Source organism: Solenopsis invicta, chromosome 13 (assembly GCF_016802725.1).
Source record: "Solenopsis invicta isolate M01_SB chromosome 13, UNIL_Sinv_3.0, whole genome shotgun sequence".
Classification (NCBI taxonomy): domain Eukaryota; kingdom Metazoa; phylum Arthropoda; class Insecta; order Hymenoptera; family Formicidae; genus Solenopsis; species Solenopsis invicta.
The window spans coordinates 6,254,549-6,278,671 of record NC_052676.1 but is presented as its reverse complement, the minus strand read 5'-3'; the positions used below and the strand labels follow the sequence as shown (position 1 = coordinate 6,278,671).

General features: G+C 32.1%; 2 protein-coding genes and 1 long non-coding RNA gene across 3 annotated transcripts in view; 1 reads left to right on the top strand and 2 right to left on the bottom strand.

Moving 5' to 3' along the window:
- Positions 1–8,239, bottom strand: part of LOC120359382 — an 80,878-nt gene extending 72,639 nt beyond the window's left edge. The window contains exon 1 of the long non-coding RNA XR_005576157.1: positions 7,089–8,239. This is a non-coding gene — a long non-coding RNA (uncharacterized LOC120359382). The remainder of the gene's footprint in view (positions 1–7,088) is intronic.
- LOC105206459 (probable cytochrome P450 6a14) overlaps positions 1–24,123 on the bottom strand; it is a 193,787-nt gene that overhangs the window by 152,565 nt on the left and 17,099 nt on the right. The gene's annotated exons all lie outside the window — the stretch shown is intronic.
- On the top strand, positions 14,006–24,115 carry LOC105201358 (G-protein-signaling modulator 2). The gene is made up of 8 exons (XM_026138005.2): positions 14,006–14,335; positions 15,211–15,576; positions 16,524–16,666; positions 16,757–16,996; positions 17,942–18,416; positions 18,674–18,891; positions 19,401–19,545; positions 19,669–24,115. Exons 1-8 carry the CDS (start codon positions 14,291–14,293, stop codon positions 19,867–19,869), a joined length of 1,833 nt encoding a protein of 610 aa, XP_025993790.1. The 5' UTR covers positions 14,006–14,290; the 3' UTR covers positions 19,870–24,115.

The window sequence follows — 24,123 nt, the reverse complement described above, 5'->3', positions numbered from 1 at the left end:
AAAATGAGCGGCAATAAACGTCGAAAAGACGGTTACGAACGTCTAAAGAATGATTTCGAACGGTTCCTAAATAAATAGTGGACAGTTCAAGAACGGTTGTCATATAACCATCGATCGGCTCAGAACCAACGCACCCGCATACGAACGAACCGCGAATCATATACAACAGATGGTTAATTAAGAATGTAAGATTGAAACCAAAAAGAAATAGTACCATTTTCAGTGGAATCTTAAAAAACAACTAGGATTGCCAATTAGAGATTTCTTATAATAATCAATTGAAAATGACTCTTGTTAAAACATTTAAGAATTTATAGATCCGGTTACTATGAATTTCTAGTAAATCCCATTAGAAACTGTTTTTGTTCGCACTATTTAAAATCTATAGGATTTTATTTGTAGTAATTCTTAATTATTTCCAATAGACAAATTTCCAATAGAATCTTAAAAAACAACTAGGACTACCAATCGGAGATTTCTTATAATAATCAATCGAAAATGACTCCTGTTAAAACATTTATGTATTTATAGATTCGGTTACAATAAATTTCCAATAAATTCCATTAGACATTGTTTCTGTTCGTACCATTTGAATAATGTAGGTTTTCCTAGAACAGTTATTTGGAAATCATTATAAATTTCCTTTAAATTATATTAACATTATTTACTTTGCTCGGGTGGACAGAGCGGAGTGGTAGTGGGCGTTTCGTTACTAATACACATACATTTATCACTTCCAGAGAAGAACCTGATAGCAGGTGCAAATGTCATCTCAAGACTCACAAGCTCCAGGATCATCAAACAGTGAGGTGTACACCTACCTTGATAAGCCGATTCAGGTTATATTAATGTATTGGTGGCAGGAAAAAAACCAGCAAAACGTTGTTTCTTACAATACTTTAACTGAATGTATAGAGGGTATATGTAACAGTTTTGATTTGTATTTTGTTGAGAACAATTCAACGCACAACTCTCTTTCATATACATTAGAGGATTTAGAGGACTTGGTTAGGTGGAGCGCATAGGTGAGAACGTGTGTGAGAGCGTAGCGTATTTGAGTAAGCGATTGAGGAGAAGAAAGGTGTGGGAGAGAAGTGCGAAAGGGTAGAATAGATAGAAGAACGAGCGGAGAAGGCAGGGAAGTGGAGGCGTGCTTAGGAAATAGGAGGAAGGCGGAATTTGCGAGCGGATTAGAGATAGGCAAAGAGTGAGGTTATGGCGAGTAAGGAGAAATAGTACCCCTAGATAAAAGAAAAATTGCGCATCACTGGTGTTTGATTACTTAAATTTACAAGTTCTAACAACAAAACAAAGAAGTCAAATTTTTAACCATTTCAAAGAAGTCAACAGGCATCGTTCAGCCTTTAGATTCTGGATTTGGAAAAATTTCGTATGAATATTTTTCAATAATATAATTCTTTAAAAAAAAAATATGTTAATTTGCTCCCGTTAATGAAGTAATTAAATTGCAATTACTAACCCACAATCAATTTTCTTCACCTACATTAAAAAAAATGTTTTTGAATATGCTTGGTATAAAAGCGAATATATGGAAATACATCCAAGCAATTTTCAAAATCCTGTAGATTTCTGTTACTTCAAAAATGAAAAAGATTATACCAGAACGTAACATTTATGAACTGGCCTTTTATGCACTGTGCATACTGTGGCAAGTACTTTATAAAGAAAATCATTACTACAAAATATAATCAAAAGTATATTAATGCCCAAAAATCAAACAATTACGTAAATTATGTAAATTAGAAGGTTCAAAATTATTGTTATACCCGAAGGACTCAAAACTCTGATGATCAGGCTTCTGTTATGGCATAAAGATATTTATGCAGAATATAACAGAGATTTAAGCTAATTTATACCACCTTTACAGTCGTATAAATTTAAAATCAAAATGCTGAGGATTGATACTTCCTAAACAAGATTTAACTTATGTGTTGAAAAACATCAGATATTCCAGTAGATATAAATGGATTATTTTGTTATCTATTTCCTCCTTCAATATGCGATACTTGTAAAAAAAGTATCCCGGTGGCTATTGTGGCTGTTCTTCAATCAACCTAATACCAGTAGTCCACCGAGGGAAAGAGCTGATCTTACAGCTGAAATCAATCGGTATAGAGGTTTCAAAAGAGGAGCAATAATACAAACAATACGAGAGATACGAGAGAGGAAAAGTCAACGTGAGAAAAACGTGATTAAGCGAGAAAATTATTTCTGAGAAATATAACTCTCGAATGCTACAATTGAAGCGATAAGATTGTTAAGATAGAAACAAAAAGAAGAAATCATGTCATTGACAAAATCAAGAGAAACATTTGCTCACCCCGATACAATGATCCGTAAGAGCGGACAGAACCAGGATTTGAAAGAAGAAAAAAACTTAAGTTTTATTTAAGTCTCAAAAATCTCTCAAATTCCTCAAGCGATTTAGCTATACGACAATTCGCCTTTCTTAGAATTAAAAAAACTCGGGAAAAGACAAAGAAATAGTCAATAAGAGATCATCCAAAAAGATGATCGGCAAGAAGCGTTGATGACTTATTCAATGAACAAGATTTGGAAACAAGACAAACTCACAAAAAAGAAGTAAAATCATAAAAGATTTCACCAATCAAATCCTCTATCTCGCCCACTTGATCAACCTTATTTGTGTATGTACATTTAAGTATATAGCACACAATATTGTTTCCCAAGAAGTCACAAAAATTATAACAAAGAGAACTCTACAATCCAAAGATAATGTAGAGGGAGAAAGTAATAGATGTATCAAAAACGTTAAATATTATATGCGTTATGGATTCGAAAATATTTACAATTCGGACCAAAGCGGACTCCAGTTAGAATTGCCTGTCGGTCGTTCATTGGCAATTAAAGGTACAAAAAGATTGAATGTGTAGCAATACTTTCCATGTACAAAGTAATTCTAAAGTGTAAAAATTTAAAGGAATATTTCTTTGTTAATTTTATGAAGAAAAATCTGGTTGCTTGTTTGAATAGTCTTAATATGAAAATGGAAAAGTTCGTAAAAAAGTAATTGCATTATTACGATAAATTCAAAAGTTATTTATCATCAAATAAATCCAACTAGCAGTGTTTTTTAAATGCTTTTTTTAATAATTTATGTATTGTAAAAATTTTATAAAAATAATATTTATTAAACGTTTGCTAAATATTTAATTTATATTAATTATTTATTTAATGTAATGTTTTATGGAAAATATTTATTTAATGTTTAATGTTATTTTAATATTTATACTCCATTATTAATTTATTTGCAATAACGATTTGTAAAGTATTTATTTAGTATTTATTTAATGTTAATTAAACATTTATATTTTACATTAGTTAATTATTTAAAACAATAATTTTAAGAAATGCTTTCTTTTAACATTTCTCTCGTTTGGATATATCTTTAAAGTCTCTTGCTTATTTTGTTTTGCTATAAGTCATGAGGTATCTGTATGGAAAAATAATTTTATCATATTCTTTATCACAACATTAGATTTGCTTATCTCAGAGGGACGCAAGATGATTTGAAGGCAAGAACATATACGTTACACTGATAAGGCACTCATTTATCGCACCCACATAACGCGTCCATAACCGGTTTTTTCAAAAGAGAAGTTACCAACACACACGCGCAACGTCAAGATAATTATATAATATACCATTTATTATTAATATTTTTTTATTTTTAAATTGCAATTATTCAGCAAATAATTAACGTAAAAATAAATTTAGAAAAGAGTTATGCAGAGTGAACACTCTCTTATAAGGTGCTTTAGTGCAGTTTTTACTCAGGTTAAACCGAAAAAATTGACGAATGTAATCATTGATACCATCTCAAAGTACAAACTTTACCCTTTCAAACAAACAAAAAATTTGCTGTACACCAATTTTATTTAGCAAAATATCAATTTAAAGTAACCCTTGTTTGTTTTTATTATTTCAGCACAATACCGTCAGCACACATTTTTATAACCCGATGTGCATCACGAAAAGATTGCTTACTCAGATTTGCACACCATGAGTATGGAGTATACATATGCACGTATACATGTAAAAATTCTTTTTAACAAGAAATTTTGCCATCTTTTTGTGTGTTATCTCACACAATTTTGATTTTGAGGCATTTTTTTCTATTAGGTTGAAAAATTTTATTCCAAATTTACGTAATGCTTCTTCTAAGTATTACTTGCTAAATAGTATACTAACTTCTAAGTATTACTTGCTCAGCTTAGTATACTATTCTTTAAATTTATTGCCGAAATTAAGATAATTTAATAGAAAATTAGTTAGTACGTGTATCAAGTACTCGGTGTAAACTAGGCCAATAGCCTGTTCGATTTGCTGATTCGACCCGACTCCATGTCAATGGTCTGTTCTTTTTAGCTGCATTTTTTGCGCAATTTATTTCTTCTTTTGTAATTACAAAGAACAGACCATCGACTCGGAGTCGGGTCGAGTTAATAAATCGAATACGTTCCCTGCTGAAAAAGTCCAATTAAAACCATTAAAAATTCGATCTTATTTGATTTAATAATATTGAATCACGTTTTTGAACCTGCATTTTCCATTAAAACATAATTAATTTTAAATGTGTTGTATTAGAATTAATTCCGTTGAACTAGAATTTATGTGATATTATAAGCAAATTTCTAATATTTTGAATCAGATTTAAATGAAATATGTAGAATTTATCTTATATGTTTTAATAAGTCTGTATAGATTCCAATTATGTTCAAACATAAAATAGTAAATATAATTTAATTAATTTCTATTGTTTTCAATCGCGTTTTTAATTATGTTGAATATAATTTAATGAGAATATTTCTGCTAAAAAAATTCAATTAAAACCATTAAAAAATCAATCCTATTTGATTTAATAAGATTGAATGACGTTTCTGCATCTGCATTTTCCATTAAAACATTATTACTCTTAAATGTATTGTATTCCGTTGAATTAGAATTCATGCTGATATTATAAGCAAGTTTCTAACGTTTTGAATCAGATTTAATTGAAATATTTATATTTTGTCTTACATGTTTTAATATGTCTGTATTAGGTTTCAATTAAGTTCAATCATAAAATAGTAATTATAATTTAAATAGTTCCTTCCGTTTTTAATCATGTTGAATAGGATTTTAAAATATATAATTGGAAATTGTCACTATCAACAAATGTAAATCTAATAGTTTGAATAGGATTTAATAAGAATAGCTTTCTCTAGCTTCATTCAATTTCAATAAAATCTCATAATTTAAGCTAGATTTTTTATCATAAATTTCATTAAAAATGTTTTTATTTTTATGGTTTTAATGTTTTAAATCATGTTCAATCAGTTTTTAAAGTTTTTTATTTGATATTATTGCGATGGAACAAATATTATTTTCTAAGTTTAAATCTAATAAAATTAACTATCAAATTACAATTATAAGAAAAAAGTAACTGTTATCAGTTCATTACCAAAAAAATAATTGCAATATAAAGTAACTTCATTATAATTAAATAACGCGTTACTTCATAATTTAAACATTATCATAACCATAAATAATTTTAATTTAATATAATATGATTGAATATAGACACAAACGTATTAAATTAGATTTAAACTCATTGTTAAAAAATAATATTCGTTCCTTTCGTGACAATTTCCAATTATATATTTTAAAATCATATTCAACATGATTAAAAACAAAAAGAACTATTTAAATTATAATTACTATTTTATGATTGAACTTAATTGAAACCAATACAAACATTAAAACATATAAAACAAAATATAAATATTTCCATTACATCAGATTCAAAACGTTAGAAGCTTGCTAATAATATCAGCATAAATTCTAACTCAACGGAAACGGAAGTTTGATCAAAAATATATCATAAAATCCATAGAATTTTATTGAAACTGGTATGATATTAAATGGATTTAATTGGACTTTTTCAGCAGGGTTATTATATAATTTTTATACAATTTATTTTCAATTATATATTTTAATTTGATGATATAATTTGTAATTATAATAACTTATTTTCAAATCATATTTACCCAAAACTTCGACCGATATCTGAAGATATAACATAAACACAATAAAACAGTATAAACTTATTTTTAATTTTGACTATTTTAGATAAAATTTTAGTGACAAAAAATTATAGAATTAAAAGATATAAATTAAAGAGGAAAGTTTAGAGCATAGTTCATAAATAATTCTTCGAAAGGCTTCTTGAAATCTTTAGTAAAAGTAAAAATTGGAGGTTATGTCAAGTGTAAGAGGAAAGTTACAGAAGCTTATACGAGTAAAATTTTTGAGAATAAATTATAACAGCAAAGAATATAAGAGATATGAATACTTCTTTAAAATTATTGAAATGCTTCTTTTCCATTCCGTTATTCCAATTTACGCTTATTTATAAATTTCAATAGCTTATTTATAAATTCCAATAGCTTGTTTATAAATTCCAATAGCAATTCTATCTCCCCTTCGGATTTTAAGTATATGTAATGTCGATAGCCAACAAAATCTGTTATCTATGCATAGTGTCAAGTGTCACTGACTGTTATCGTCTTTGAAAGAGACTTCTCGATTCCTCTTTAGTGCTATATTAATTCACTGTCCATTTATTGCAACAGTATTACGTAGAAATAATAAGTGATAGAATTTTAATTACATACTTATAGCAATATAATTTAAATTGTATATAGAAATATAAAACTAAAAGACACTAAATTTATTTTCATATTTTTCTATATATGATAAAACTTTAATATAATTAAAATTTTTAATATTTATATATGTAGAAATTTATATATGTAGATGAAAATATGTATTAGTAACTGCATATAATTTGATTGTATTATTTTTAGGATTTTAATTTTTATTTTGCATATGTTATTCTTCTAAAATAAATAAAACAGTTTAAATTCTATGCACAGTTCTTAATTTAAATTTTGTAAGATAATTAGTTATAAATTGATTAAGATTTAAATATATTTATATTGAAATAATTTTTCGTAAACAATTTTTGAACATAATATATAAATACTTATATTACTAATATTTACATTATTAATATTTGTTCGTTACAGTTGCTGGGGTCAGCTCAAGGCGGGTGCCTCTAATAAGTATTGCTCAATACGGCACTGCCTCGCCATACCGATGAATGCCGGTGCCGGGTGATGGACAAAAAATAGGCAACACATAATTTCTTCGCTGATTAGTGAACAAATTTTTATTTGTCACTCTCGATCACAAATGATTATAGTCTGGTAGTTCGCGTAGCTCTGATAATGTAAATATAGAGCCTGACGGGCTTGAAATATACTGCACATGGATTAAAGATGAAGCACACGAAGAATGAGAATTCGCTCGACTAGTTGTACGGCTCCTTCTGCAATCGAGCTTCAGGCGCTTCAGCACGCACTGTGACGCACTGATCGGCGATGTCACCGCCATACGACTGGTATGACGCAATTAGGATCGGAATTTAAGGGGAGGTGATCAACACGCTCGAAACGGAGCAAATCATGAGCGAAGAGCGTGCTTACTTCGGATTAGAGATTTACACAATAATACGATTCCAATATACGAGAATAACAAGATCGAAATAAGCACGCTCATCGTGACAAGCTCCGAAATACTTGCCGGCACCGATATATGCGCGTATCGAACAATACTGTTTATATTAAATAATCAATTCAAATAATATATTAAATAATCAATTAAAATATTATAGAATATATATCAAAAAGATTATCTATTTATGTGATTTTAAGTAAATTTTAATTCTGTGCAGTAATGATGATTTCATAGTAAATCTTAGTTTGTAAATTCTGAATTATGGTTATAAATTCTAATTTACTTACAATTGATATTGCTGATTATTTCTTAAAGTGGTTCAGCGTTTTTTAAATACGTCTTATTCATCACGATGTATTCACTCTTCTTCTTATGATTAATAGCACCCGTTTCCACGCCAACGAACTGGGAACGATACGGCCATCCTTCTAATGAAAATGAATCAGCAAAAATCTCTGTGGGAGTTCTGGATCACGCAGAGGCACAGAACATATACTATGAGAAATGAAAGCTCTGTATGTACTTAACATGGGAAACTAGAGTCCCTAGAAGTAGAGAGTCTGGACATGTGCCCCTAAAATGTCGGTAATGAATATGTCAGTGTATGTACGTGAGCTTTATGTGTGTGTATGTTTATCATTGTGTGCACTTGAACGTATTGTATATTGTTATCGCATTGGCTAAAGAGGATTAAACAGGGATCCGTATTGGTGCTGCCATTTTAGGTGCACAATCACGTGCATCCAATCACATGGAACCCCGAAATGTCCAGACTAGAGTCCTATATAGGCTGTGTTCCGTTTTTACTGGCAGTACTGAAAATTTATAGTTCACGTCACATATACTATACATTTTCAGTACTGGCAGTTAATATCGGAACACAGCCATAAAGAGAGAAGCGACATTGATGTCCGAAGCTCTGATTGGTAATCTGATTGATACTTGATTGGCTAAGCGAGCAGCCATATTGTGACCACAGCTGTTTGTAGAATGATACGAATGGTGTTTGATGACATTAGAGCGGTCCCAAAATGGTGGTAGAGGACTCAATTGGATACTGAATGTTGTGGTGGGGGTTCGATGTCGCTTCTCTCTTTATATAGGACTCTAGTCCAGACCGTGGTGGGAATAGACATGGTGTGCCAGCGTTTCGAGCGTCTTTCTCTAATTCTCTCCCCTCTCGCTTATTTTCTGTTCGTTCGGCAAACAGGTTAACCAACCTTGTTTAACTCCGTAAAGTTGTTATAACTGAACTGTATAAATCAATCAGCTTGCCGCTTTTCCGTAAAAGCTAAAAGTTGATTGGCTACACACTTTTCGATCTGAGAACTCGGATCGATAGCATCGGTAGCATCGCGGACACAGACCTTTAAATAAACTTTTTTTTATCCTAATTAGAGTATCGTAATGTTATTACAATTTATAAGAGCTAGTTTCACAATCTCCTGATTTAGTACCGACCATGATTGATTGTTTCTGGTCAATTTTACTTAACAAATGCAATATTTAAGATAATGAAATAAAATGTATAAAGGATGCATAATAATAAAAGAAAAACAATATAATAAAGAATAATAATAAACGACTTTTATTAATATGAAAAAAAAAACTTTTATATACAGTACAAGAATAGACTTCTGAAAATGTCAAAATCTGTATGTTATATACATTTTAATTCATTTTATTAATACATTTTAATAATACATTTTAATAATATCTACATTCAATATATTTTAATAATACATTTTAATATAACAGTCTTATACTCAAACAAACGTTTGAGTATTCACATCGCATATTATTTCTATCAAAATGATATGTCAATCTCATATAATGATTTCCCAGATAGCATAAAATATTTATAAAATATTTACTAAATATTTATAATATTTATTTTAATATTTTATAAACATTTATCAAAACATTTAATAAATGTTTTTATGGCCGTAAATTGGACTGATCATAAATATTTATCATAAATGTTTCAAAAATATTTATGATTTATGATAATTATTTTGAAAATGTTCGAAATATCCGCATAAATATTATATTACACCACATAATCTCAATGAGTAAAACAATATTTCTATATTTTAAAAAACAATTTTTGCAAAAGAAATTCCATTCTTAGGAATTTTTTTAGGACCGCTTTCCGAAGCGGTCATACATCCAAGTCGCGACCAATATTTTAGAAAATATTTTAACAATATTTTTAATAAAGATTTTTATAATCTTTTTTCGTCATATATATAAAATATGTATAAAATATTTTTATAATATTTATAAAAAATTTTTATGATAAATATTTATTATTATATATATTTATTAATATATCAACCTCCCTGATATTTCGAAGCCAGCCCTCACGCATAATTTCATTCTTCGGTAAATGGAAGAAACTTACTTTTCAGAGATTATCTGTTGTATTATTTGCACACGATTTTACAATACACCGCATTTTTATTAAATTTCACATAAAAAATTGTGAATTACGAGCTCCTCGATTTTTCGCGTACTCCAAACTCCAAATTAGGAAGTGGAAAACGAAGGAGAGACAAGGATACAACGCATATATCATACGGTGTGACAAAGATACAATGAAAACAGTTGTAGTAACCTCATATCATAAAACATTTAGTTTTTCGCAGTTGCCAGCCTGTTTGCCGAACGACCACCTCGATGACAAAAGGGGCGTGACTTCCGAAACGCTGGCACACCATGTCTATTCCCACCACGGTCCAGACTCTCTACTTCTAGGGACTCTATGGGAAACAAAAAAGCACTGCCATCTGGTAGTGAAGTGGGAAATTAAATGGATTGTAGAAGGGGGGTCAAGGGAGTCTTCAGAAAAGAGAATAGAAGAAGCTTATTTATGCAGACAATAACCATTGACTTATGCCGAAACCGGTAAAGTTCATTATTATGCCTGTTCTACAATAGCAGTAAACACAAGAGCGTAAGGTTGTAACGTAAGAAATGAAAATTTTTCATTTGCTTACGAGCTCTTAAAACCACGCCTTACAACCTTACGGTCTTGTGTTTATGCTATTGTAGAACAGGCTTTAGGATTTCAATGCTTCTGTTTACCGAGGTCTCAATAAACAGTAGCCTTGAAATTCTAGTATTGAACTTTACCAGATCCTGCATAAGTTAAATGTAAAGGGCCTCGCACATAAAATGCATAACATAACATAAGCACAACATAAGACCAATGGACCAATGAGCATTCAGCATAAAGTCGCCATATTGATTTATATAACATTTTCATTGGTCCGTCGGTTTTATGTTGTGCTTATGTTATGTTATGCATTTCATGTGCGAGGCCCTTTATTGTCTGCATAAACCATCCGTTAAGGGCCTCACACATGTAATACATAACAGAGCATAAGCGTAGCATAAGGCCTCTGAACCAATGGGAATCTTATGTACATCAATATGGCGACTTTATGCTGGATGCTTATTGGTTCATCGGTCTTATGCTGTGCTAATGTTATGTTATGCATTTCATGTGCGAAACCCTTTACTCTGCATTGTTGGAGAGACCAGTTCATCAATGCTACCACACAAAAATCGAGTGAGCAGATGCTCACTTTTACCAACTTACATCAAGGCGTTTTCTGATTGATCATTTTAACTCCCACTTTCAAGTGGGCCCCACTTTTTTCGTGTTACCAGAAACCGCTATATTACGGCTCTGGCAGACCAGCGCGATTTGCGACACGCGACGCGCGATTATCCAATAGGCGTTTACAATTTTTTGAAAAGACGTACGCCTATTGGATAAACGCGCGTCGCGTGTCGCAAATCGCGCTGGTCTGCCATAGAGTCCTATATAAAGAGAGAAGCGACATTGATGTTCGAAGCTCTGATTGGTAATCTGATTGATACTTGATTGACTAAGCGAGCAGCCATATTGTGACCACAGCTGTTTGCAGAATGATACGAATGGTGTTTGATGACGTTAAAGCGGTCCCAAAATGGCGGTGGAGGACTTAATTGGATACTGAAGGTTGTGGTGGGGGTTTGATGTCGCTTCTCTCTTTATATAGGACTCTAGTCTGCCAGAGCCATTAGTTTCACCCCCGTGCGCAAAGGTTCTTGAATAGGAACAAAATGCAGTTGATAACCATAATCATGTTGAAAGATTGGCTATAAAATTGATGTCCCCAGGCAAAATGGAGCAGTTGGCAATTATGAAACATAACCAAGCGGGGGGGGAGGTTCAAATGTGTAGATTACAAGACTGATGTATTCACTCGAATAGTCTACCGTTTATTCTATCTCAAACATGCAAGGTAATCTATTTATATAAGCAAAAGCGTGCGAGTGAGTTGGCAACGCAGATGATCAAAGTTAAAGGCAGCTTTTCATTAAATTGTAAATTCTGTCCAAAGGGGAAATTTTCCCTAAGAAGTCACTATCTTTTTACATACTTACAGTTCATGATTAACGTAATGACCAATAAGCTCTAGTCGTTTCATTAATCATGAACTGTGAGTATGTAGAAAGTGGTGACTTCTCAGGCCCGGTTTTTCATTATCTGGTTAACTTGTAGTTAAACTTAACCTGGTGTTTCAACCAATGAGCTTCACTTATGGCATCATCATGAGTGAAGCTTATTGGATAAAACAGGTTAAGTTTAACCACAAGTTAACCGGATAATAAAAAATCGGGCCTCAGTAGAGTCCTATATAAAGAGAGAAGCGACATTGAACCCCCACCACAACCTACAGTATCCAATTGAATCTTCAACCGCCATTGTGGGACCGCTCTAACGTCATCAAACACCATTTGCATCATTCTGCAAACAGCTGTGGTCACAATATGGCTGCTCGCTTAGCCAATCAAGTATCAATCAGATTACCAATCAGAGCTATGGACATCAATGTCGCTTCTCTCTTTATATAGGACTCTACTTCTCAGGGTCAATGCACACAGGACGCGTCAACACGTTACGCGTGGCGGATAGCCAATCATTCTTTTGCTTTCTTATTTCTTTCCATAAAAGCGAAAAAATGATTGGCTACCTTGCCCGCGTAACGCGTTGACGCGTGCTGTGTGCATTGAGCATAAGTTTGGAAAATTTCCCCATGGACAGAATCAAAGTTTTTGGGTGTACATAACATGCCGTTTGTTTTCTGTTCCTGAACTCTCTAAATAAGTGTACACTTAAAATGAAATAGGTAGATATTTCAAAGTTAGCGAAAGCAAGAAGGAATGTTCCAGTGCAGTCTAGTGCAGGAACAGAAAACAAGCCTATGGTATCCTTGATGTTATTAAAGGCCACTTGCATCAACGCCAATTAACTAATCGTAGATTAAGGGCCACCAATAGCATTTGTTGTTTTTACTTAACGAGAAATACAATTGGTCAATTCCGATAGACTAATCAGCGATTAAGTTAATCGGCGTTGGTGAAAATGGCCCTAAGCGTCAACCATAATTGGTCAATTTTACTTAACGACAAATGTGATTGGTCAATTCAAATAGAAAAATTTAAGTTAATTGGCGTTGGTGAAAGTGGCCCTAAAACATCAATATTGCTGCAGTGATATGTAAAAACTTCTTTATTTGCAAAATTTCTAATTATATAGAATTGATATTAGTATAGAAACAATTATTATAAATACATTTAAAAATTAAAAATAAAATTGCATTATTTTATAACATTACAATACAAAAGATAATTTTCCATATAAAAGGTGTAAAAAAATGAATTTTTATGTGAAAATAATTTTTCTAAATATATTATTTTAAATATTATATCTAAAAAAATAAAATTAAATATTATAGGCCGGTATTCATAGTCGATTCTTATTTCAAGATCGTCTTAAGTAACGTCTTAAGATGCTAATACGGCTCTCTGATTGGTTGATGGCTTAAGATGATACTTAAGATGATCTTAAATATAAGAATCGATTATGAATACCGGCCATAGAAAAACTATTCAAGATAGAATTGGTAAGAACATTTTAAACAATTCGTATGTATGTACACCCAAGGACTTTGATTCTGTCCATGGGGAAATTTTTCAAACTGAGAAGTCACCACTTTCTACGTACTCGCAGTTCATGATTAATGAAACGGCTAGAGCTTATTGGTCGTTACGTTAATCATGAACTGTAAGTATGTAGAAAGATAGCGACTTCTCAGTTTGGAAAATTTCCCCATGGACAGAATCAAAGTCCTTGGGTGTACATACATACATTTCAAAAATGAAAGTGAATTAGGCCTATTATATCTCCTTATTCTTACTTCATGGCTTTTTCTCATTCTCTTTTTTCTCTATCTTTTTCTATCTGTTTCTCTACCTGTTTTTTTATCTCTTTCTCTTTCGGGAGTACAGGGAAAACATGGCAAACGAATCAAAACTGGCTGTTTTATGACCAGACTGTAGCGTCTCTAGTTTCGCCTATACCGACGGCGCCATTTGTTTGGACGCGCTGTAAGTGTAGAATCGTTTCACATTAAAGCTCTTCGCTTCGGAGTAAAGTGATTCAGGGGCTATGCTCAGAGGATGGTGCGACAGTGAGTTGATTCCTACAATCGGAGTTCTTGAGTATCATGCTGCGAGGAGCAATTACAACTATATTACGAACCGATAGCAACGTACGGCCGTCTCGTTTCAACAGTATTCGAACGAGTCGTGTCTCATTCTGCTGAAGAAAAGGTATCGCGAATAGGCTAGAATGTCTTTAAGTGCCAGCGCGGAGAATCTGTCGTCCGAGGGACAAGTAAGTGAACCAACATCTAATTAATGACGCTGAGCTTTCCATGCATGACTCATACTTACCACACCTGCTTCTTCATACCATAATCTTATTTCATGCACCCTTTTACTCCGATTTACCATGGTATACATTGTATTTCGAAGAGTGTTCACATTACAAAGAATACCACTTTATTTCAATTTTTATGTTTCAAAACAAAACTTTATTCCGTCTATATTGAGCGTAGTCTAATTGATCCAAATGAAATATATATATATATATGTGTGTGTGTGTGTGTGTGTGTGTGTGTGTGTGTGTGTGTGTGTGTGTGTGTGTGTGTGTGTGTGTGTGTGTGTGTGTGTGTGTAGTTTTTATTTGTTTTTTATTCTTTGTACTTCATAATTTTAGTCTTCATAATTCATAATTTGAATAATTTTAAAAACGCATATCTATGTGTGTATTGTGTCATGCAAATCTTGTGATGATTAATTGATGAACAGAAAACTTCCATAAGAGATAATGTCGTATGTAAAACCGGAGCACGGACTTTGCGTAACAAATAATGCATAAAGCACAAGAGAATTTGCGAATCAATATCCTTTACTTCCCTTCCCAGAATAAAAATAAAAGCGATCGTCAATTCTTGTTTGACATGCGAGATGCAATCCATTTGATATTGCAAATATTTCGAAGTACTTTTCGATTGGTTAATTCTTTAATAAAATTTTTTGTTTTGATTGATCAATCAAATTCTTCAAAACATTTGTATTGTCAAATGAATTGCATCTCAAATCTGCTAAATGTAACACACACAAGTGTACTCACGCAACTCCCACGCATTATGCGTTATGTAAAATCCTGAACTCCCGGCTTAACATAATGTTTGTAATGTTTATTAGAACAGCGAGAGGTGGAACATGTGCCTGGAACTGGCGTTGGAGGGCGAACGCTTATGCAAGGCAGGCGATTGCAAATCTGGAGTGGCATTCTTCCAGGCGGCAATCCAGGCTGGCACGGACGATCTGCGGATATTAAGCGCAATCTACAGCCAATTGGGTAATGCATACTTCTACCTGGGTGACTATGTCAAGGCGATGCAGTATCATAAGTTGGATCTGACTCTTGCCCGGAATATGGGCGACAAACTAGGCGAAGCTAAATCCAGTGGAAATTTGGGCAACACACTGAAAGTTATGGGCAAGTTTGACGAAGCCATGATATGCTGCAAGAGGCACCTGGAAATCTCCAGAGAAATTGGCGATAAGGTATACTTCGATGATAGAAGAAAGTCGCTGATACCAACATATTATTTTGTTTTTAAATTAAATTATTTTAAATTATAAACGTTATCGCTCATTAATTTTAATACCTAAATTACTGTAATTCATGCAAATTTCATGCAAACTGTGTCCTGCATTTCTCAAAACAACTATAGCAGATTTGATTGATAACGCTTTTTAATTGATAACTCCTTCCTGGAATTTATGAAATCGTTTACACATTTTTACAAATTTTTACAATATCATAATATAAGGCAAACACCGAAGTTCTTTCACTGTGTATGTGTTGACAAATTAGTTTTAAAATAGTATCGAGCATATCACTGCATTTCTGATATCACTGCATTTTCATGATTAGAGCCTAGAAGTTCATGCAAAATTTCCTGAAATCCCGCGTCCTAAAAATCTCTGCGTGTTTGTGGCGACTGTCAAGTCTCGTTTGACATATGAAGTGCGATCCGTTTGATACTGCAGATATTTCGAAGCATTTGTTGATTGGTAATTCTTTATTAAAATTCTTTCTTTTGATTGATCAATCAAATGCTTTAAAACAAATCAAATGCTTTTGGATTGTCAAATGGATCGTATCTCAAATCTGCTGAATATAACAAACGCGCGTACGCACATAACTCACACGCTCAGCGCGTCACACAAGATCTCGCACGAACTTCTGAATCTTCTCATGATCTTACACTATTTTGTTTATTTCAAAGATCAGACTATTAGTCTCGCTTCTTTAAAAATTATAATTTTTAAGGATTTTAATTTTTAATTAATACTTTATGAGACATAAATAAGAGAGGAAAATAAGAATTTAGAAATTGTAATTGAACTTTTTACAAATTTGTCTGTTTCATTTTTTTCTATCTTGTTTACATATTTTACAGTTTAATTTGTATTTCTAAATCTATAAATTTATAATTTATGTGCAGCTTAGTGAAGGAAGAGCCCTATACAATTTAGGAAACGTATATCATGCGAAAGGCAAGCAAGCAGGTAGAATAGGTCATCAGGATCCAGGAGAATTTTCTGAGGATGTTCGACAGTGCTTGCAACAGGCTGTGCGCTATTACGAGTAATATTTCAATTCATCCGCAATTATTATCTGAATTAACTTTAAATTTATATTATGCGTATCTATTAATACTTTCTATTTTTTTTATAGAGAAAATTTAGAGCTCATGAGAGAACTAGAGGATTCAGCAGCTCAAGGTAGAGCATGTGGCAACTTGGGTAATACATTCTACTTGCTGGGCGATTTTCAACAGGCCATTTATTATCACAACGAACGTCTAAAAATCGCCAGAGAATTTGGTGATAAACCAGCTGAGAGGAGAGCCAACAGCAATTTAGGAAACTCGCATATATTTCTAGGCGAGTTCGAAAAGGCTGCGCAGCATTACAAGTAAATATTGTGATTTTGTTAAATTATATTATTACCTTTCTTATTCTAAAAAAGTGACAATAATCTAATAATGAACATTTGTAAGATAAGTGAAAAAATTATTTCAAAGTGTGTTAACAAACTATTTATTCAGATAAACATTTTGAAACTTTATTGTTCCTTCTTCAATATCAAGTTACATATCTTAAAGCGAAAAAGTTTGAATAAAATACGTTCAAAAATTATGATAATAAAATTAACATTAATAAATTTCTTAGATTTGTTGTAAGAATGATGAGTTACAAATTGATTAGTTTCACAAATAAGCATATTTTGGGTTAGTAGGTTATGATGATATTATTCTAATCATTTCCTTATGTCAAGAAAGGGTATCATTTATAATTTAATTGACAAAGCGTTACTGTTATCACACTCAAAATTTCATAAGAAATATATAAAGTTTTGTGTTAATATATTATTGGACGATTATCCCGATATATATATATAATTTTTAGAGGAATAAGTAACAGAAATAAGAAATTAATTACGGGAAAATTAAATTTGAACAATGGTAACATAACGATTAATAATGACAATACTAGAAATACAATAATATTAATCTTTCCGTACATGCAGAAAATAATAGACAAATTGTTACCTAACTTAGATACATTGCAGGTTATACGCTAGGATATAGAATTCTAAATAAATTAAATAGATTCATGAGAGTGCATAAAGATATAACAATAAGTTGCAAAATTAGTGGCTAACGATAGCTCGAGATAAATTTAAACTTGTTCTTGATATAAACATGTTATACAATTGATTAATATATTAATTATTGTTAGTTTATAATATCCATTTTATGTTTGATCCTTCTTGGTCTTGATATTAATTTATTTTTAATTTGTTATAATAATCAGTTAAATCGTATAATATGTATTAAAAACATTGTTTGATTTCTAGGAGGACCTTAGTTCTTGCACAAGAGTTGGGAGATCGTGAGGTAGAGGCGCAAGCATGTTACTCTTTGGGAAACACGTATACTCTCCTGCGCGATTACTCGGCGGCTATAGAATATCACTTATGGCACTTGAGTATAGCTCAGCAGCTAAAGGATCGCGTCGGGGAAGGACGTGCCTGCTGGTCACTTGGCAACGCGTACGCCGCAATGGGCAATCATGAAAAAGCTCTACACTACTCAAATCTGCATCTACACATCTCAAAGGAGCTGGAAGATCATATGGGTCAAGCAACCGCGCAGATGAACGTCGATGATTTACAAAAAATTCTTGGTCTAGAAAAGAATCCGCAAGAGAGTAACAAGGAGAATCTAAACACGCAAAAATTAGCCACAAACGCGACGACAAATGTTCCGACAACTATGCCCTGTAGATATAGACTCAGACGACAAAGCATGGACAATCTCGATCTCATTAAGGTTTGCACAACTTTTCTTTCCTTGAACTTACATTGGAATAATGACAGCATTCCATACTTTACACATCTATTCTACTTCGATTTATTTCTACTTTATTTTCTCAATTTAAAACAAAATTAATAATTTATATCTAAATTGAAATAAAACTAAATTAACCGAAAAACTTTATGGAAAACATTAAAATGCTTTCAGAATATATTTTACTTAATTAGCAATAAGTTTATTGATGAAATTAACAGTTTTTTTTATTTAATTAGCTCACACCTGACGCAAAGCAGAAAGACAAATCGGAAATCGTGTTAGACAAAGACGACAATGTTGAGTCGCAACTTTCTCAAAAGGAAGAAGATAACTTCTTTGATCTGCTGTCCCGGTTTCAATCAGGCAGAATGGACGATCAGCGTTGCGCGCTCAACACGAAGCGCAACCCAAAGTATCGAACACTCACGCCAGAAGTCTCAGATATGGATGATAAGTACGTCAAAATATATTAATTCTATTTTCTGAATAGAGTTAATCACCGAATGATAATGTATATAGAGCTATTACTTTTAATACTAAGCTAATTACTTTTGAAAGAATTTGAAGCTTCAAAGTTAACTTCGAATCTTCTTTAGCACAAAACAATAATCCTAAGAATGGGAATTTAAGACACAGAATCATAAAATCAATGAAAGTGATTAAAATTACGTATTTTTCAATTTAATGACGTAATTATTATACAATATCCGAAATTTTATTTCAGATTTTGACTCACAATTTTGTAAATGTGCACTTATTGCAAAGTACTTACTATTACTATTATATTAAATTATAATTGTATAATTATATAATTTAGAAGCTTCGAAGATTGAGATATTCAAACTTATAAAACTTTGAATTTTCTCAACTGTAAAGTTGTTCGAATACCTTTGAAGTAAATCACCAATTCCATTATATTGTCGTATCTAACAAAGAAATTTTATTTTACAACTTTTCTTGCAGAGACGGTGAAGATCTGCTAGAATTAATCGCTGGAATGCAAAGCAAACGGATGGACGAACAACGCGTGACATTGCCTTATCTGCCAGGACTGAATACCAATCAGGACTCGGATGATTCCTTCATCGAGATGCTCGTCAAATGCCAGGTTTAGATTTAAATTAACGCAACTGAAAACTGTCACGTTACTCATATATTGTATACTGTTTAGCTTTTCCTACCCAATAAAATAAACATATTATGTAAAATATAATAATGTATCTGCTTTCAGAGTTCACGTCTAGAGGACCAACGAAGTCCTTTACCGGCTGCATCAACATTGCAAGATGCCGAGGAGGAAAGGGGCCGAAGAGCCAATGGAAAATCTCATTCAGGTTCCACTGTGCCCGAGGAGGACCTTTTCGCTCTAATCCAAAGACTTCAAGCTGGTCGCATGGAGGATCAAAGGGCTTCCGGACCCAAGGCATGCTAAATCCGCGAGAACAGACGGTGACTTAAGTCCTCACGATACCTTCCGTTTGCTAAATTTTTTTGCCTCACGTATCCTTGATTATATTGACGCCTTCGTTCACTCATTGCCACAATTCTACTTACTTCATTACTTAATAGAAAAGGTACTATGTCTGAACGGTCTGATTCCGATTCGAAAAGGCAACGAGTCGAATTATCTTAATGGTGAGAACCAAGCATCGTGCCAGAACGCGTTTTTTTAGACGTTACCAGTGAAAGTCAACGATACTTCGAAGTTTTATCGCATACTAGGTCTTCGCGTAAAAATGAGATATAGGTCTCTCTTGACTATATAGGATTGTTCAAATTTCCAAACTCGCATCTCATTCCTGCGCGTACGCTTTTGCACTGACAATTGGAGAAGACTGTCTTCAACAACTTTATATTGGGTTGTTCGTTTCATGGAACTTTAAGAGCGTAGTGTATTAAGAGCTTCTTTAGTTGAATCAACTTAGCGAAATACAGCTAGATGAATTCAAAGCTGTCACTATACAGAAGAACTCTGAAATAATCAATAGACGTGGAATTATATTTCACCATAATAATGCCAGTCCTCATGTCTCAATGTCCATATTGGACTTCGAATGGGACGTTCTTTCTCATCTTTCATATTCTACCGACTTTGCTCTATCTGACTACTACCTATTTCTCTTTAAAAAATTTTTTTCTGGAGAAAAAATACGATTCTCTGGAAGCTCTTAAAAGAGAGCCTTCACGCCAATTGATTTTTCGTCAGTAAGAAACTTCTGTTTTGAAACAAAGGCAGCTACCTAAGAGATGGGCCGAGATCATTGAACAAAGTGGTAAATATTTTCTTCAATAAAGTTACTCTTCAAATAAAATATTGCGTCCTAAACTTACATAGAAGACTTAAAACGAGCTTTCTGAACAACCTAATATAACAATTGCGCGCGGGACGATGTTTGAACGTTATTGATCAAAGGCGAGAAGTCCACGCAAATATTAATTATTTACCATCTTGTCACTAAAAGTATGAAAGATTCTTTGTAGACTTTAATTCAAGATTTAGAAGATGTTTGCAGACCTTTGATATTTACCAATTAGAGTACTATTTTCTCTTTCATGCTCCAAGTGTGGAAACAGTTAAAGAAACGAACTCGTTTTTGCACTCAGGTCTTCGATTCCGTTCAGATAGACTTAATTATTCATTCGCGTAAACTGCTGCGTCTACAACGTGGTAATTAATTAATTAATACTCCCGTAATCGATATTCTATAGTTTAGCGACTGCTAGCAACCGGTTTTGCGAAAGCATTACGGAACAATGCAATAATGGAAATAACTTTTTGGTTGACCGTCTAGTAATAATAACTGCCGTTAGTTTCTGGCCACTTGATCGAATGAATTACTGTTTGAGTAATATACGAGCTGCATTCGCCAAATAAATTATTTGCCAATAAACCGCGAATAAGTCGCGAATGTTAAATGTAATGCGTTTGCAGGCCGACGACGGTCGCGATTTATGTGACATGCCAGTAACTAGCATCGGTTTTAGTATTATCAAGATTTTTATAATGCCTGCTTTACACGGGTTTATAATTGCGCGTGGAAAACAGGTTTTTCCGAACACTGCCAGTTTGAGGGTGTGAATTATTTTCGGACGTTTACGTTCGTGACAAACGTGAACGGCCTTTTAATATTCCACATTCTCAAGAGATTGTAGGTTTATTATTTTATACACATATATATATTTTTGTGCATATTTCAATTTCACTTCCATCTCTATAAGGGGAAGCGCGATTATTTTTTGAAAGACTATATTACGCGTAGAGACATTTAAATAGTGAATGAAGAAGGTATTCACGCACCGCCAAGTTTTGCTATCAGTAACTCTCTTGATTGCTAAATAATTGAGAACGGATAACGTCATCAAACAAATCGTGCATTTTACGAAGAGTCAAAAAGTAAAGTGTATTTATAATCTTCTTTTATGATATGCAAAATATTATATAGCATTTCTTTCGCACCTGTCTGCAAGTTTTCAGTCGTGACTGGAGCCATATTATGTGTCACACTATCGTTTATAAATTTAGGAATACTTGAAATTTTCTCACATCTCACGAAAAGTTAAGTTAAGAGAAGTCTTTAAAAGTTTTTGAAAAAGTTTATATTAATCGACAACATATTGTAATAAAAATTTTGTTTCTTCTCTTTCTTTTTGTAATATTTTTTCTATGATCTTTAATTTTATAATAAATGAAGTTAAAAACGTTTTGTAAAAATAAGTTTTTACAAAATTCGATAATATTGCAAAAAATTATCGCATTAATTTGAAAAGAAAACATTCAATTTTTATCTGACGATGTTTCATCAAATTACGGCGACTTAAAGTAAAATAAAAAAATTGAAAAACTAACAATTTTAAATTTTAGAAACAATATCAAAGAAATGAAACTAAATAAATAAATTTACAGATCTATTTTGTTAAAATGCACTTATTTTATTTTTCAACTATAAAATAAATGTTTTAATCTGTTATTCCTCTTTAATACATGCATTATAAACAACAATAAATATAAAGATCAATCAAAATTCTTTGAAATGTGAGTTAACAATGTAAAATGTCATATTATATAAAATCACTTAAATTAAAATTTGTTACAATAAGTTGTATAGTAATAAATTCATGAATGGCGTTCTCAAATAAAGAAACTTGTGACAACTCGCATTATCAAACATGGTTAACTGTAAATTTTATCAGTGATTCTATATAAACAAACCCACTTTTAATAAATTAAACACGATAATAAATTATAAACCTACGTGTATAAACGGAGAATCAGAGGATAACGAAATGTATTGAAAGAACACCAGCATCTTGGCTAATCTTGACTTAACTGTTCGTGAGATGCGAGGAAATCACAAGCGCTCCCTTTATGAACGGTATTGCAACTTTTCTGGAATTTCCAGAAATCTATGTTTATACAAGATTTAGCTATCGTTATCACTAGTTTATAGTTAACAAGGATATTAGGTAACGTAGTGTGTTGATTACGTTCTATAAGCGACTTACACTTTATTTCTTGATTCACTACACATATATATTCACTATACGTATATATAGTTGCTGTTGGATCAAATATTTTTGAGGGATTTTAGATAGAGGAGAAGTTATGATTCTTTATAGACAAACAAAGACACGGTGCATGAATGTTACATTTGCTTAATGTATGTTCAAATAGAATGAAAATTTGTAGCGAATATCAGTGCCAAAGATTCTCAATATGTTAAAAAAGGGAAAGAATCCGTTTAATAGGGAAGGAAAGCAAGCTTATATCGACTGTCTCGTCATTGTCGCACCAATTTTTTCCATGAAGGCTTACTTATCATTGTATTGTAAAGATATTGACGACGATACTCGTTATCTGACATTATTTCAAAATTGACGAAGTATGAATTAAATAATAATTCTCTTTGTATTTAGCGGTTAGAAAATTAGTTTCCTCCAGCGTATTTTCATTTTCAGATATACATATTTTCAGAACTTTGAAAACTACATTCAAAACTTTTCGTATAATACAATATCTGTTTAGCGGACTTTATTTAAGGATTTAAATTAGAGTTAATTAGCCGAATATGAAGAGGATATGTTTAGCTGTAACGCTGTTCTGATGATCAAATATGTTGTACATATTTGAGTAATCCATGCAGATTAAAAGGTCGACTTAGCGACGAACCGAATTACAACGATGTTGTCATTTATGCGAAAAAAGAAACAGGAAAAGTTATCGATAATATAAGAAATATAAGTTGACAATTGATTCAACAAAAGTGCAAGAATAGTGATATACCGAAATGAAATCGCTGAATATCTTTTGCTAGGTATTGTTATGACATTATAATTGCGAAAAGAATTGTACATACATGGATAGAGCTTTGATTTGATCGGAGAGAGATGAAATTATTACTGTGAGAATACTAAAAGACAAATCATGCTGATTGTAGGACTTTTGCGGTCCTTTTCTTTACCATTATATTTCTATAGTCTACTTTAGATTACTTTACCTTAATCTTTACTTATGTAACAAATATTCATTATATTAAACATTATTAATAATAGGTTCTTCATACTAATTGACATGTAATTTTTAGTTTCACGATTATCGAGGTATAAATACATTCCATTCTGTCCATATGATAGTATATAATATGTAAAGGATCAATAAAAAGTATATACTTTTTTCAGAATTGATAAT